Source organism: Aptenodytes forsteri, unplaced genomic scaffold (genome assembly GCF_000699145.1).
Source record: "Aptenodytes forsteri isolate BGI_AS27 unplaced genomic scaffold, ASM69914v1 Scaffold46, whole genome shotgun sequence".
Classification (NCBI taxonomy): Eukaryota; Metazoa; Chordata; class Aves; order Sphenisciformes; family Spheniscidae; genus Aptenodytes; species Aptenodytes forsteri.
The window spans coordinates 7,380,437-7,396,576 of NW_008794774.1; the positions used below are offsets into that span (position 1 = coordinate 7,380,437).

The 16,140-nt window shown below is 39.4% G+C and overlaps 1 protein-coding gene across 1 annotated transcript in view; it reads left to right on the top strand.

Annotated features, from left to right (window-relative positions):
• The window catches only part of FOCAD (focadhesin), a 121,917-nt gene that overhangs the window by 15,810 nt on the left and 89,967 nt on the right, over positions 1-16,140 (top strand). Inside the window, exons 6-11 of the mRNA XM_009274297.2 lie at positions 4,481-4,582; positions 6,576-6,780; positions 8,985-9,191; positions 9,638-9,725; positions 10,416-10,618; positions 15,359-15,616. Coding sequence (XP_009272572.1) covers positions 4,481-4,582; positions 6,576-6,780; positions 8,985-9,191; positions 9,638-9,725; positions 10,416-10,618; positions 15,359-15,616 — 1,063 coding nt within the window. The remainder of the gene's footprint in view (positions 1-4,480; positions 4,583-6,575; positions 6,781-8,984; positions 9,192-9,637; positions 9,726-10,415; positions 10,619-15,358; positions 15,617-16,140) is intronic.

The window sequence follows — 16,140 nt, forward strand, 5'->3', positions numbered from 1 at the left end:
GTGGTATCATTAGCAATCTTGCTAATGGTGCATTCAACTCCTGCATCCAGATCGTTGATAAATATATTGAACCCTAGTCTGGCCCTAGAACTGAACCCTGAGGAACACCGCTGGTGACCGGTTGCCAGTCAGATGTAGCCCCATTCACTATATCCTTTTGAGCCCTGCTGTCCAGCCAGTTCTTCACCCAGTGCACCATGAACCTGCTAATCTCACAGTTGGACAACTTGTCCAGAAGGATGCTGTGAGGGACAGTATCAGAAGCCTTACTAAAATCCAGAAAAGCTGCATCCATCACCTTCCCTTCACCCACTAGGGGGGTGACCTTATCATTGAAGGGTATCAGATTAGTTAGACAGGATTTTCCCTTTGTGAGCCCATGTTGACTGTGCCTGATGATTGCATTATTCTTTAAATGCCTTTCAATAGTAGCCAGTAGGATCTTCTCCATAATTTTTCCAGGAACTGAGGTTAGACTAACAGGTCTGTAGTTCTCCAGGAGTTTCTGACTGGATATAAGGAAAAATATTTTACTATGAGCACTGGAGCACGTTGCGCAGAGAGCTGAGGTAAATTTTCTCTATGCTGAATGCAACACTGAAATAAGATGGCACGTGCAACTCCTGGAATTATCCCAGTCATAGGCTGCAAAAGACTTCAGTGCTGGGACTGAAATCTACTGTGACCCGTGCCCCTCCCCCTGCTTTTATTTTTTCCCCTCTACCCATTAGGCAGTGGTACCTACGCTGCTTTCCAGAAGAGTGATTTTTGGCAATTCCAAATAGAATCTCATCTAATGTTCTATTTGTTAGAACATGGATCAGTAAGTGTGCAAAACTATATGTTTTTATGCTGCTGAGTGGTTTGGAAGCAGAGTTTGTTCTATTTTTGCTTTTCTTACTTTTTTGTTCATGTGATTTTTTCTAAATGCTAAGACAGCACTAACTTAACAGCTGTTCAGTTAATCCAGACAGAAAGATATATATCTGCTCCTGAAGAGCTTGTCCAGCTACTTTATTTTTAATTCTTCTGGTCTCATTATCTTAGCACGAGATCACCTCCAAATTTAACTTCCTTGTTTTTAACAGAGTAAGCTGAAAGCTACTAATTATTATTTTATAAAGATATAAATACAATGTGTTAAATTTAATCTCTTTGAAGCTTCATTAAAGAGGTGCCAGACATAAGATCTCAGGTTCCATTGCTAAATTTCCTTGTGTCTGTAGGTACAATAGCCTTGTAATTGCTCTCAGTTCCGTTAGCCCATATGGGTGGTGATTTTCCTTGATTTTGTTGCTCAGACACTATTTGTGGTTTTTCAGCTTTATTATTGATTTTGTAATTATTTCCACTATTTAGTTCACCTTACTAAGAATATTTACTTCCTCATATTTATGTATTATTACAATAAATTAGTGTTATTTGCCATGTTCATTGCAAATAGATTTTGAAGATAGATTTGTGGTCATACTTCCAAGTCTTGGTAGTGTACAGGCTCTAATGTGTCTGTATATGGAGATGACTTAGCAACGGTTTTCTTTATCTGGCTTTACTGCATTCCTGTGTATTTCTGCTGTTTTCTTAAAGGCACAGTTGTCTTCATGTCTAAATAGAAATTACCTGAATCGGGTTTAACCTTCTTGCTGACAAGTTATATTCTAAATATTCTCTTGGTTTAGACCAACTGCCTATAGGCTGATGTCCTGAGTACTGCAATTAAGTCTCTCTCAATAAATAAAAGCTGCTTCTTGATGTCTGAAAGCGTATTAACAACGCTTTTTGCTTTGTGAATATCCTTCCATGGCAGGAAGTGCTTTGTCAGTCAGAGCAAATTTCCTACATACTCCCACTTTAAGATCCAATGTAGTTTGAAGCTTTTGAAGAGAAGCAGTTGACCAAAACTTATTTTCTCTTCAGATATCTCAGAATTCTTAAGATTGTTTTGTAGCATGTAAGGACACCAGTTAGTGCTTTTACCTGAGGTACACAGCTGCACAGTTCAGTGGGTCATATTGTCATATTTGACTGTTGTCTTCTATTGAAGTAGATATTTGCGGTTTCCTTGGTTGTTAGCTCTATTCTGACCACATTGTGAAGAAAACAAGAGGCATTAGGTACGTAAAATATTCTGTCACCAGCTTTCATAACTTGGTGGGCCTTTCATTCAGCTAATGGCGATGTTTATTACTCTGATTATCCTCAAAACTAGTCAGTTGCCCAGAATTCAAACAATGTTAACATTGAGAATGTAAAAATAACATAATAAGGAGCACCTCTTTTAGTTTAAGGATATGTCTGCTAGATTATATTTTTTCAGAAACAGTATCTTACTAGGCATAGCATAACTCTAAACATTCCTGTTTATAGCAGGTAAGTATTACCTCTTTAGCTCATTCAAGGGAAGCCTTAATACACCATCACATTATGCAATTCAAATTTGCTATGTGATGGAAAAAAATAGATATATATTTTTAATTCTTTTATGGGATTCTTGCAGATTTCATTCACTTTACCTGGAGCTGGGTTTGTTTGGTGCTACTCGAGATGAAGCCTGTGTCGTAGCATGATGCTATTGAATACGAGTGTGTCTCAATGAATGTTGTTTTCTGTAATAAAAAGACTGCTTCAGATCTTGGGCTTTCTGCTCTTCACAGGTTTTTAAAACAACAATAACAAACCAAATACCATTATAAATCCTTTCTAAAAGGCTTATTTGACTATATCACTCACCACAGTAAAATTAACAGTATATCAAGAAAACTAACAGTTTCTTCACTGCAGTGTTCCATATCTGCTGTCCTTTAAGTGAGAGAGCTCACATGCATGAAAGTCAGTTGGCCTGTAAACACACGCAAGGAGCCTTAATGTTATGTTAGAGCTGTGTGTTGTGGGTATATGTGCTGTCCTTCTCTCTCTCCTTTTTTTTTTTCCCCCTCAAGTCTTTCTCACTATTTTATTTAAAAGGCATGGTTAAGTGTCTGAAACTGAGGCAGTCTCTCTTGAGATGTACCACTTCAGTTGGTGGGTCTCAGATCATCTAGTGTTGTATAGGTAGAACTGACTGAAAGTCTCTCTGGTGTGTAGCACAGATTTGTTGGACATATAAACAGGAAAGATGGTTAACCAAACTGAAGGCGGTGGTCTGCGGCATCTGCAGTTCCTAGATTTATGCTGCCCCTCTCTATGGCTGCCAGCCTTGTGTGGTGTGCATGCATTTGTTGCCTTTCCATTTATTTATGTAGCCCTGCTCTCTCACATGTGTCTAGCAGATCAGTGGGAGTTAGCCAGACTCTTCTCTTCCAACTTTTCTCTCTTGCTAGAAGGAAAGTTGTTTCTGCTCTGAGAGCAGGGAAGTATCTGGTTGTCTGCTCTTAAGCTGTTGGTATCCCAGAGAAGAATCTACACTGCTCTGCTTGTAGTTGGCTGAAGCAGGAAAGGAAACTGGGGGAAATAAGGACACTTAGCAGGCAAGTGGGAATATGGGGCCAGTCACAGCAAGGACAGTGGGTAAACTCCAGAATGAGGTGATGGAGGTAGTGATGAACCTGCCTTCACATCACCAGTTCTTTCCAATTTCCCACCTCTCCAGGAAATTTAATGTTCAGACCCTCATACTCTGTTTTCCTTTCTTAGGCTAACTTACTCTCGTCAAATGACTTTGGTTTTGCTTCTGACAGAACAAATTATGTACTTCAGGCTCCTCTCCGGCCCAGCTTTTCCTCCACCTGCTACTGTACCAGGGTAGTCACTGTTTGATGCAAGCGTCTCACTTCTAGGTGGTGTAGATGGCCTTCACACATTGACTTTGGAGGTGGGGAAGGTGTTGGTGATAGATTCATCAGAAGAACAGATGACTAGTAGGCCTCAGTGACCTTTTCAAATGCAACCATTGTCAGAGGGCTGGCAGTAAAGTGGAGGTCTCTAGGCTGGTGGTATGGCCAGCCTTTCTCCTTTCCTGCTTCTTTCACTGCCTAAAAAAAAAAAAAACCAAGGAAAAATAAATAAATAAGTTGGGAGCAGATTTAAAGTAGTAAGTGGGATGATGGTCACCTTGTTTGGTCTCAGGTGCTGAAGGTTTGTACCTATGCTTGAAAGACTGGACTGATGTGTGACATGCGGTTCAAGTTTTTCTGTGGGTATTACTTGCAGCGCACTGCTAGACCCTAGTGCTGCTACCAAGGACTCGAATCAGGCCACACATTGAACACTGATCATTAGACATTTATTTTAAAAAAAAAAAAAAAATTAAACCAAGACTTTTCGAATAGAGATTTTGTTTTAATCTTGTTTCCTGAAGTTCCTATAAAATGTGCTCATTTGACAGTGTAGGAGCCTTGGCAAAGCTGGTAAAGGGAGTTGGTAATACCAGGGGGTTAAATTGTCTTATTTCTACAGATGCTTTTGTTTTGAAGACAGTTATTTTGCACATTCGCTTTCTGCATTATAGATCCAAATGTGATTTTTTTTGTGTGTGTTTCAGGAACACTCCTCATCCATTGATTAATGTCCTTGAAAACAGACCTGATTGCTGGCCAGTTCTACTGCAGCAGATAACAGTATTTTTCCATCAGTGTCCAGAGAGGTAAATGAATGAATCATTAAAAAATAGCAAATGTAGATAACTAAATCGTATCAGTGTAACTTTTTTCTTGAAGGTAGCTTCAATAAGCAGTGAAAATTCTGTTTTTTGCAAAAGATAATTATAAAATTTAGTGACACCATTTAAAGATTAAAATAGAATATTAATAAAATACTAGAATAATCTATCAAATCGATTTTTATAGGGTTTTTTCTTAACTCATGTTGCTATTTTTATGGTTGTGGAAAAATTGGTGCGGTTGTGGAAATTGGTGCAAAATTGATAGCACCTTTGGAAATTTTTTTTAAAAATAAGTAATTTTGATTATTTGCTTTGTCTAAATTTTGAGTGCTTAGTCAAAAAAGATGACTAGTATGCAGGTATAACTCATCTATACAAAATGGTGGGATGATAAAGGGAAAGCACAGACAATTATATCTCACAGTAAATGATAAGGTCTTTAGAAATGATGTATGCTTCTTGATTTAAAAAACAAAAAATAGAAAAAATCAGTGGCACAGCCTTATTATAAAATATGTTTAACAATGAACAAATATCCAAGCTACCAACAATTTCAACATTTCTTCATGCTTACCTCCAAGGAACTTGTCCAATAAAGCTTCAGTGTAAGATATCAAATGCTGTAGCAGCCTTAAAGCCAAATGTTTTCAGCGATTTTACACCTATATGTATGCTTTTCAGATAAAAAGTATCTCTTTTCTCCTGTTTTCTGGAAGACTCATACAAATCCAACAGAGTAATAGTACAGTGAAATTGACTTCTGTATTCTGTTGCTCTGAGTAAACAAATAAGTTTATTAACCTCCTAAATTTCTAGTGGGCCTAGACTACATGATCAACGGTAAGACCTTCAAGCATAAGTGTGTTTTGTTCAATTTAATTGATCAGAGTATTTTTAAAATACTGTTTGCAGATTTGTTCTTCCACTCAGCTGCTAAATCTGGGACTTGTGAAGCATCCTGTCAGATGTCTGAATGATGGAATAGACTGTGAATTTTTTGCTGGTGGCTTGTTTTGAATTAAAACAGGAGTTGTTCTTGCTGAAAAGGAAAAGATCTTAAACTCCCCTTGCTGCTTTTTGTGAAAAGGTTTCTGTGGAATAAAATTCTAGACTGGAAATATAGAATCATAGAATCATTTAGGTTGGAAAAGACCCTTAAGAACATCGAGTCCAACCATTAATCTAACACTGCCAAGTCCACCACTAAACCATTTCCCTAAGTGCGATGTCAACAAGCGCCACATATGTTGATGTAGATCTATTACTGAGTTCTTTGTAAAGCTCTGCATCAGGGCTGAGTCTTGTTTAAAACTGACTTTTAATTTTGATTCCATGTATATTTGTTAATGTATTGATCATTAGCTTTATCTGATTGTTTTAATAATGTGAAGAACAGCTGGTTCTAACATGGTCAAGCCAAAAGAATTGTTTCGTAATAAATTTTTTACTGGGAAGCCATCTTGGTTAAAGCAGTTCCTGTTTCATGTAATTGTTTAAGACCTTTGGGCAAAAACTAGCAAGGAATGGATGGCTCTTTTTAATTGAAATTAGGTTTTATGTGTTTTAAAAATATATTTCTGAATAGACTTGTCCAAATGCTACTTCAGAATGGCACACTAGTCTTTCATGACACTCAGCAAGGAAAGTCACGTTCTGGAATTGATGGGGTGGGGAAAAAGAATAAAATTAAGAGTGTTATAATCTGCAAGTACATATTGAGTAGTATTCATGCTTAAATATTTAGTCTTTTCACAGTTGCACTTCATTGTATGGCTGCTGTATAAGGTCTCATGACAATACTTCATGCTAGTAAGTCAGGGTTTTTGTGAGATTTAGTAATGCCTTTCATAACACCTTTCTGTTAATTGCATCCTGTAAATTGTTGCAGGGAATGTCACATTGCTTGGGTTTTCCTTGTTGTTTGTTAAGTTTTCAGTAGAAAGCAGTCTTGGCAAACTTATTTCTTGAACTGCAGGGCACAGAGTTCATGTGTTGGCATAATGGCTCCATTTTTAAGATACCTGTATTGTGAACCATCTCAGTTACGGGAATATGCTGAACTGCGAATGGGTTTACTTAAGATCTTACTTCAGCCTCATGGTCCAAAGCACAAAGAAGCACCCTCCGTGTTGGAATGCCAGATTCTTCAACTTCTGTGTGATTTGATTCCACACCTTCAGGTACAGTTGTTGCCTGACCCCACCTTTTACAAATAAATGCTATCAAAGCAATGATAGTAGTATTATTGCCTTTAAAGTGTGCAAATACAGCATTCTCTTCCATTTCCTATAGACCTGATTTGTTGGTAGTACAGAAATCTAACTGGCTCTTTCTGGTAGAAGGTAAAACTTTTTAATTGTTAGAATCTGATATACTTGGTAAGGTGTAAATTGAAACATGTTTACCGTAATTATTTGTCACTAGTTGCCTCAGTTAACATACAGTAAACTACTGTAGAGATACCCATGCGAGAGAATGTTGTTAAATGGTAAGATATTTGTCAAAAACATGCAATTTTTAACTTAACATGGAAAATATTAAAATGAAACAAACTATATATATGAGAAGCATGATTTAAGTACTCCTAGATATTCCTTTCTCACTCTTTGTAACAGAGGGATTAGTGGATCTGAAGACAAAACTTAATCTTTCTGGAATATGCTGAAGTTTTTGAATGTATTTTTAAGTTGCACAGTGATCTTGCTAGGAGCGAAGGATTTAGTCTTTCTGTTCCCTTTGGTTAGGGGTCTAGGGTTTTGGTTAAGGTAAATAGCACTGCTTTGCATCATGCTTTACTGTGACATTGGTTAAGCTTTTTTGTACCGATGTACCTTTTCCTTCCTCTTTAGTATTAGAGCAACACCTGCAGTTTCAAATACATTCAGTCAAACATGAGGTGCTATGGTGTTGCCAGAGAGAGGGTTTGATGATGCTGATAAAGTGAAGATAAATAGGCTTTACATGAGGATATTTGGTAGCATCTTGCTCCTGAGGAATTTTACTAGTAAAGCCTCTTGCTACTGGTAGCTACTTTTCACAATCTTTTGGACAAATAATACCTTGTATTATACACATTTATCTTGGTTCAGGTCTACTCTTTGTGATGACAGGTACATGCTGACTTTTTCTAGTCATGGGGACATTTCTGATTTTGTCTTGATTCTACCTGAACTTCAGTGTAACGCTGTATCCTGACCAAGCTTCTGACTCGGTAACATTTAGCCATAAAAATGGCACTGAAGAAGACTTACAAAATTAGTTTTGAACCTTTCTTTCTTCCATGCTTATTGGCATGGAGGAAATCTGTTGCATTTTTTTTAAACTCAGATTAATACTTGAATGTTTTTGTTTTGCCTGAGATACGACTTTCACAATGGAAAAGGAAATACTTCCTTCAAGAAGCCTGTTTGGTGGACTGTTTTATAACCTGTCATTCCTTCTCCTTCTTTCTCTGAACCTCAGGTGGTTCTTATCCTTCCTTTAAGCTTAGCCTTATTTAATCATCTGTATTGTATAAATGCTGAAATGCTTCTTAGTCATTTTGTCTAACAATATCAACCAAGCTGTCAAAAGTACAGCTCGTCACTTGCAGACTTTTCTGCTGAAAAATTCAGTGGACATGAGGCTTCTGATTAGAACAGATTATTCATAGAATCTGTTCCAAGGGACTAAAAATCGAGATGTTATCCTTAATGCTGGCTCCAGAATTTGGATTGGAACAGTTGGGTTTGTCTGGAACTAGGATTTTCAAGAGCAGAAATGCTCTCATCTAACACACTAGGGTTTTGAGGCCATCTGCTTCATGAAACCTCTTTATTTGGCTTCCAAGTATGGAGATACTACTTTTGGGTATTGCACTTCAGCTTTTCATTTTTGTAGTAGGTAGATTATGTGGTGCCCCAGAAGCAGATAACACTCTTTTGAGACATATGTTAAAATCTTGGTTACATTACAGAGGAAATATCATAGAGCAGGATGTTTCTGTTACAAGAGTATTTACCTGCTGGATGAAATCCCCACACAATTTGTTTTATGTTGCTGAGAGAACCCTGAGAGCTGAATTAATTTGCTATTGCTTTTGAGGAAAAATGGATTTTTCTCACGAGCTACCAAGAAATCCTTTTATTCTTTCACATGTTCCTGATTTTACTTCAAAACATTAAATAGCAGTTCATCTATTGTTTTTTCAGGGAAGTTGGGTAAGAAATTCCTGGGTTTAGTTTATAAATGTGTTTCTTCAAAGTCTTAGTTAATATTTGCAATGGAAACATTGCAGGGCTAATAGAACTAATTCTAAACTTGGGCAATTCTGCATAGATAGGGAAGGGGAACTAAACCAGATTGTGTTTTGGTTTTGTTTTGTTTTTTAATTACCTCTCTGCAGCTTAAAGACTTACTGCAAGTTACAGAAGCCTTGTTTTTTCTGCAAGAGTTACTCCTCAGCCTACTGCGGTATCCTGTGTTTTGGAAAGTTCAGTTATCCCAGTTTTGTCTGCAACTGTTATGCTTCTGTGAAGTGTGTTTAAATGTAACGGGAGAATGCTCATCTTTGATCTCCTTAATAGAGGACAACTTTGAGCTCTTAAAAGAGGTAAGAGTTCATGGGGAAAAAATAAAATATTTTTATTAAATTTAAAGAATGTCATGTTTAAGACAGTATTTAGAGACATTGATACATGGCATTCATCTGCAAGTGACCAGTGTTGTTTCAAAAGCTTCTATTTTTTTTTTCTTGGTTGAAGACCTTCAGAAGGCAAAACTTAACTGGTTCTGTATATATCAGTTAACCTCTTAGTATGGGAGTTGGTTTAAACTGAGCTAAAATGGTGTGAACAAAGTAACAAAATGTTGTAGTTATTCAGTTAAAATACTATTGTTACACTATTCATATTCTTCATTGCATGTGCTGTGTTGCTGTGTGTGCACTCACTGATTCATGAAGAAACTTGTTACACAGTTTTAGTTGTTGCCCATTTGTACTGTTTAATGCCACTGAAAAACAAAGATGACTTGAACATCTTTCTTTTTTCCTTGTAGGTATTTCCAGTGGAACAGTGTATAATTGGGCTAGCGCTTCTACTGCTGCAAACACCAGAAAGTCAGCAAAAGTCTGTCTTGAGTCTAGGTAAAGCTCTCCTTGTGAAAGAGGAATCCACACTCTTAAGACTGTCTTTGTTTCTTCATGTTTATGAAAATAAGCACTGCATTCCCCTGCAGTTGGTTTGGGTGGTGAAATGTTTTTTTATAAGCAGGATTTTCCTGAATTTAAAAAGTAACATTTGATCTAATGGCAATAAAGATAAATTTTCCTCCTACACTGACTTTTTCAATGGATGTTACTGTATTCTAAGCTCCCTGCTATCTTGGAGCTTATCTGATTCATTTTTGAGTGAACAACAGGTTATTCTCAACTGAGATTCATGCATCCTGAATGGTTCCTTTGACAGATCTTAAGAGAGCAGGCCTGACAGTCATGGCAATGTTTGGCTGAGCTTTCAACTTAGCAGTTTTGATTAGTGGAGTTATTCCAGTAAAAGCAAAGGACTGTGCTACTTTCCATTATTGTATTTCTTGTTGCCATTAGGTACTCTGCTATAAGCAACAGAAATATATGGGTCTCTAAATAGAATTGAAGTTTTACCAAAATATCTTTTGCACTTTAACTCTAGTATGCACATACTGTAATTCTGAGGACTGTTACTTTGCTCGACCAGAGTGTTCCCTAGAAATGTTTGTGTCATGCCTAGAAGTACAAATTATGTTAGTTCTTTTTTCCCCATGTGATCTTTGTTTTTCCCCACTTTGTCTTAAATAGCCTACAAGCTCCTTTCCTGTTCAGAAACCCAGAACATCTCAACCACAGCCCTTACTTTGGTGATGCCTGTGCTACAGATCTTATCTTCTACAACAGTTGGGGACTGCATATCAGAGGATGATTCTGGAACTACCAGGCAGCAGCTGGCTGTAAATCTTTTGGGAATATTACAGGAGAAAGATGTGAAGGATAAAAAGGAATTGGTAAAGTTACAAGGTTTTTTTCCTTCTTTTGGGGCAGGCAGGGGATGCATTTAACAATTTTGCTGCATTACACCTAGCTGCTTGGGAAAGACACTACATCTGTGAGCTTCTTTGTGTAATATGTTGTACGGAAACACTCAAAAATATATATAGTCCATAAAACTACTAAACTAAACTTTACTACTGGTAAAGAGGAAGTGTGTTTGTATGCTAGATATTGTTTTACTTAGGAGATGGGATTTTTTTACTTTTAGAGACCGTATAGATTAAAAAATTCACCTGCATTATTAATCAAGTAACAGGACTTAGTAGAAAACAAGGTTATGTATACTTACTTTGTTTCTTTCAGACTTGCTTATTCTACTCATCTATATCCTTTTCCTTACCATCGTATGTGGCTGGGGGGGACCATTCTTTCTCCTTTGGCTGAAGAGAGTTATGGAGCGCATAACTGTCACTTATCAAATTTAAGCTCATTATCCTGGATCTTTCTGTCTGTGCTGTTTTTTTGTTTTTATTTATTTTCTTATGTCCCACTTAGCTGCCCTCCACCCACTTGTCCCATATGTTCTGAGAACAGGTGACAGCAAGTCTCTTTGATCAAGATGTTCTTAGCGCTGTGGAAGCTAAGCTCCCTTTCTGCTTTACACTGCTGTTACGTGGTGTAGGGAGGGTGGTGATGGGACAAGTTGGAGACAGAAAAGACGCCAATTCTGAGTTCTGCCGTGTCTCCATGTCCTGGAATCCCTCTCCAACTTTGTCTTCCATTTCCACAAATCTGAAAAGGCAAGCCCATTTGTACTCCTAATGAAAGATAAATGTTTTCAAGTTCAGTAAAGCCTACACTCCTTACTCTGCTCTGAAAGAATGCCTAGGGGTGGCATGCCAATGTCGGGGGCAAAATCGATAGCCCAGCTCAGGTGCATCTACACCAATGCACGCAGCATGGGCAGCAAACAGGAGGAGCTGGAAGCCATTGTGCAAGAGGAGAGATACGACTTAGTCACCATCACAGAAAGATGGTGGGGTGACTCCCATGAGTGGAGTGCTGCAATGGATGGCTATAAACTCCAGAAGGGACAAGTGAGGAAGGAGAGGCGGTGGGGTGGCCCTGTATGTTAGGGAGTGTTTTGACTGTCTAGAGCTCAACGATTGTGATGAGGATAAGGTGGAGTGTTTATGGGTAAGGAAGAGGGGGAAGGACAACAAGGCAGATATCCTGCTGGGAGTCTGTTATAGATCACCCAACCAGGATGAAGAGGTGGATGAAGCGTTCTACAAGTGGCTGGCAGAAGTCTCTCAATCGCTAGCCCTTGTTCTCGTGAGCGACTTCACCATAAAAAATTTCTTTCTTACATCAAGACGAAACCTCTCCCAGTGCAACTTGTGGCCATTGCTCCTTGTTCTTTCCATGTGGCTCCTTGTGAAGAGAGAGCTTCTGTCCTCTTAGTAGCTGCCCTTCAAGTACTGGAAAAGTGTGGTGACATCCCCCTTAAGCCTTCTTTTCTCCAGGGTGAAAAGACCTAACTTATAGGGCAGGTTGTCCAGCCCTTTGACCCTCACCCTCCTTTGGACTCTCTCCAGTCTGTCTGCATCTTTTTTTGAATTGTGGGGACCAGAACTGGACCCAGTACTCCAGGTGCAGCCTGACAAGCGCTGAGTTAAGTGGGATGATCATGTCTCCACCTCTGCTAGTAATGCGCCTGCAGATGCAGCTCAGGATCCAATTTGCCTTGGATGCTGCAGCAGCGCTTTGACTCATGTTCAGCTTGTTGTCTACCAGGACCCCCAGTTCCCTCTCAGCAAGCCTCCCCCCCAGCCACACGGATTGTAGCCTGTGCTGGGCTCTTTGGTTACGTTGTCCCAGATGCAGGACTTTGCACTTGCCTTTGAGCTTCATACAGTTCTTGCTAGCCCGCTCTTCCAGCCTGTCCAGGTCTCTCTGAAAGATGGCTCTCCCTTCTGACGTGTCCACCTCACCCGCCAGCTTAGTGACATCAGCAAACTTGGTGAGGGTGCTTTCAGTCCCATTGTCCAGATCATTTATGAAGACGTTGAACAACATGGGGCCCAGTATCGATCCCTGGGGGACCCCACTTGTGACAGGCAGCCAGCCTGAGTAAAAACCATTGATCGCCGCCCTCTGAGTGCAGCCTGTGAGACAATTTCCGTCTCGCAGACCACGGAATTTGTCAATTTGCCAATTTGTCCAGGAGAAGGCTGTGGGAAACGGTGTTGAACACTTTGCTAAGGTCCAGGTAAGCAACATCCGCTGCTCTCCCCCTGTTGACAGAAGATGTTATTTTGTTGTAGAAGGTGATCAGGTTAGTCTGGCATGATTTGCCTTTGGTAAATCTCTGCTGGGTTTTCCCAGTCACCTGCTTCATTTGGTTTGTAATAGTTTCTAGGACTCGTTCCGCCGCTTTCCCAGGGACTGAAGTAAGGCTAATGGGCCTGTAGTTTCCTGGGTCCTCTTTTGGGCCAATCTTGTAGATGGGTATGAGATTTGCCCTCTTCCAGTCATCAGGGATGCCCACCGATCGCCACAGCTTTTCAAAGATTATAGACAGCGGCCTTGCAACAATGTCAGCCACTTCTGCTAACACCCTGGGGTGGATTCCCTCTGGGCCCATCGATTTATGTGGGTTGAGCCCTTGCAGAGGGCCGCTACCGGTGGGTCAACCATGCGTTGTCGTAGCTGCTTGATCCTGTGATCTGGGGTCCAGCTATGCCAGTAGAGACAGCGGCAAAGAGGGTATTGAGAACCTCTGCCTTGCCAGCATTATTTGTAACTAGTTTCCCAGCCCTGTTTAGTAATGGGCCTATGTCTTCCCTGTGCTCCTGCTTACTGCTCACATATCTGAAGAACCCTTTCTTCTTCTTGACATCTCTGGCCAATTTCAGTTCTAGTGGAGCCTTAACCTTCTTGTCTGCATCTCAGTGTGCCCTAGCAAGGTTCTCATAGTCTTTAATGGGTATGTGGCTGCCTTTCCATAGCTGGTATGCTTCTTTTTTGCTTTTAACCACACCCAAAAGCTGTATTTTCTTCAAGGGCTTTTTTTTTTTTTTGGCAGTGATGGTAATGGGGAATTGTTCTACTTGTAGTCCCAAGATTTTGAAAAATCTTAGGACGTGGCTGACCTGCACTTCTACTTTGCCATTGAGGGATTTTATATATATCTTTCAGTGTTGGCAGACTGAAATTTCCTACCTAACCTGCTTGAATGGGGTGCAGCATTAAAATAAAAATGTGGTGATAGCTTGTTTTCATGCAGCTGAAATAAAGAGAGAAGGGAGTGAGTACTATTGTGTAGCAAAACCTTAGGGAAAGTAATGTGGAATGGGAAATATCAAGATGATATTTCAGGCTCTACCAATTTTAGCAGTTTTTTCCAGGCATTTTTAAAAAACCAAACAAACCTGTAATAGTCTGATCTTGATTTCAAGTCCTACGATCTTGTAGGGGCAGGCAACTAAACAGTACAACTTCACAGATCCTGAAGCTCTTCTTAGCCCACTGTATGTCCTTGGATAAAGTTTAAATACTTTCATCAATGTATGGCAGTTTCACAACTGTATCCAGAAGAGATTTTTGGCTCCAAGTGATCTTGCCAGCAGAGAGATGGCATTATAAACTGCTGAATTTTCACATACAGTAATTGTAATGCACAAGTAATGGAATAAGCTAATTTTAATATTATTTTAAAAAGGTCATCTAAAGTACAGGGGCATTCTACCTTCCATTAGCCAAAATAAATTTACATTGCATTGAACAATGTGATTAAAATGAAATTCTGCAGTTTTATGGAGAACAGTTTTTGCCACCCAAAATCTCTTTTTCCCTGGTAATTTAAAGGTGAGTGGGCCCTGCCCTGTTGGAGTCTGAATTCCATTTTTAATGTTCATTTGGAGACCTCTTTTCAAATACTTTCTTGACCTGAGTTTTATATAAATGTTCTTCATCTAATTACTGCCTGCCAATTACTGTCTTGATAATGGAAAGACATTTCTGGAAACACTGCATTTTCTAAGGAAACAATTATTAGGAAAGAGATGGTTTGTCTTGGATTAAGCTTTTTTGTTTTAATGAAAAACTTTGAACTTCTACATTAATTTGCAGGAGCTTTAAAATATATATATACTTTTGCATATATAAAAACCTGAGTTAGGAGGATTCCTCATTTGTATTTTACTATTTTCCTGCTTCTCAATGTTATCTTCCATGACTGCATCTATAGAACATTTTTGTTCTGAGAAGTTAAGCGGTTAAACAAAAAATGTAAAGTCGGATTAATTTAAACTGTGGTGTTTTGTTAAGTACTATCAAAAGTTAAGAGAATTTCCTTAAAATAATGTAGATGATACTTAAACTTTTGTGATGCACCTGTCATTGTCAGGAATGGAAGCTTTTAATGTACTCCAGTGTTATTGTGTCCATTTTAGTGAGGAAGCAGCACTGCAGTTACCAGCAGGAACAGGAATGATGGATGCCAAATAAAAGGGGGAACTCCTGAACAGGGAATTAGCAACCCATTCAAACATCCTTAGTGCAAGAATTCATATAAAGAATTATAAACAAATGTATTGCACTTTATTCTTTACATTTATTGTATTGCGGCCCTAAAAAAAAGGTTTGTTTTGGATGACAGATCTGGATTAGTTTGGGGGTTTTTTTTTTTTATTTTTTCATGGTACCGTATTTGTTTGATTGAGAATTTTGTTTGTTTCACTTGTTCTCAGGTGTCCTGCAAACTCCTTTTCCCCATAACCAGCTCTTATAGCTCATTGTATACAACCTGGAAGATCATAGAGCTCATGAAAGAGAAGTCTGCAGTTACTAACTGGTTATCTTCAGTGAAATCACTGTTACCTGTTACAACTCAAGTCCCTATCCATGTTTTTCTTCTTCTGGCTTATCTACTGATCCAAGAAAATGGAGACAGTCTTCGTAATGTACTCCAGGCTACTACGGCAATAGCCAAGGCTGATTGTTCTCAGGTAAAAACTTACTGTTAGTGGATTTTGCTACAGGAATTGGGCTGGATTCTGCAGCCAAGAGAGGCGAGGCTGCCACAGCTTCATGACCCCAGGTCTGACAAGTGGCAAGACTGTGCCTGTATTCCCAGTAGGTACATGCACATGCAGCACACGCGTACACCACATACCTGTGCTTATGTGTATATAACGCAGACAAACAGCACTCGCAAGAACATAAAACAGCACCAGAGGCCCCATCCTGCTCCGCTTTCTGGCTGATGGAGGTCTACTAGTGGGAATATACGTACGATATTTGGATATGGACGATACATACAGTATGGATCCCTCCAGCAATGGGGCATAGATGGTCAGTGTGCACAGTAGGTGACTCCTGTATCCCAGTCTCACCAGTTGCTGGCGTCTGGACATAAGAGCCCTTGAGGCTGCAGCTCCACTGCAGTTACTGGTGCAGACTGCCCCCCATCCCGCAGAGAGAGACACACACACATGCACACAGGCACCCCTACACCACCCCCACCACCCCT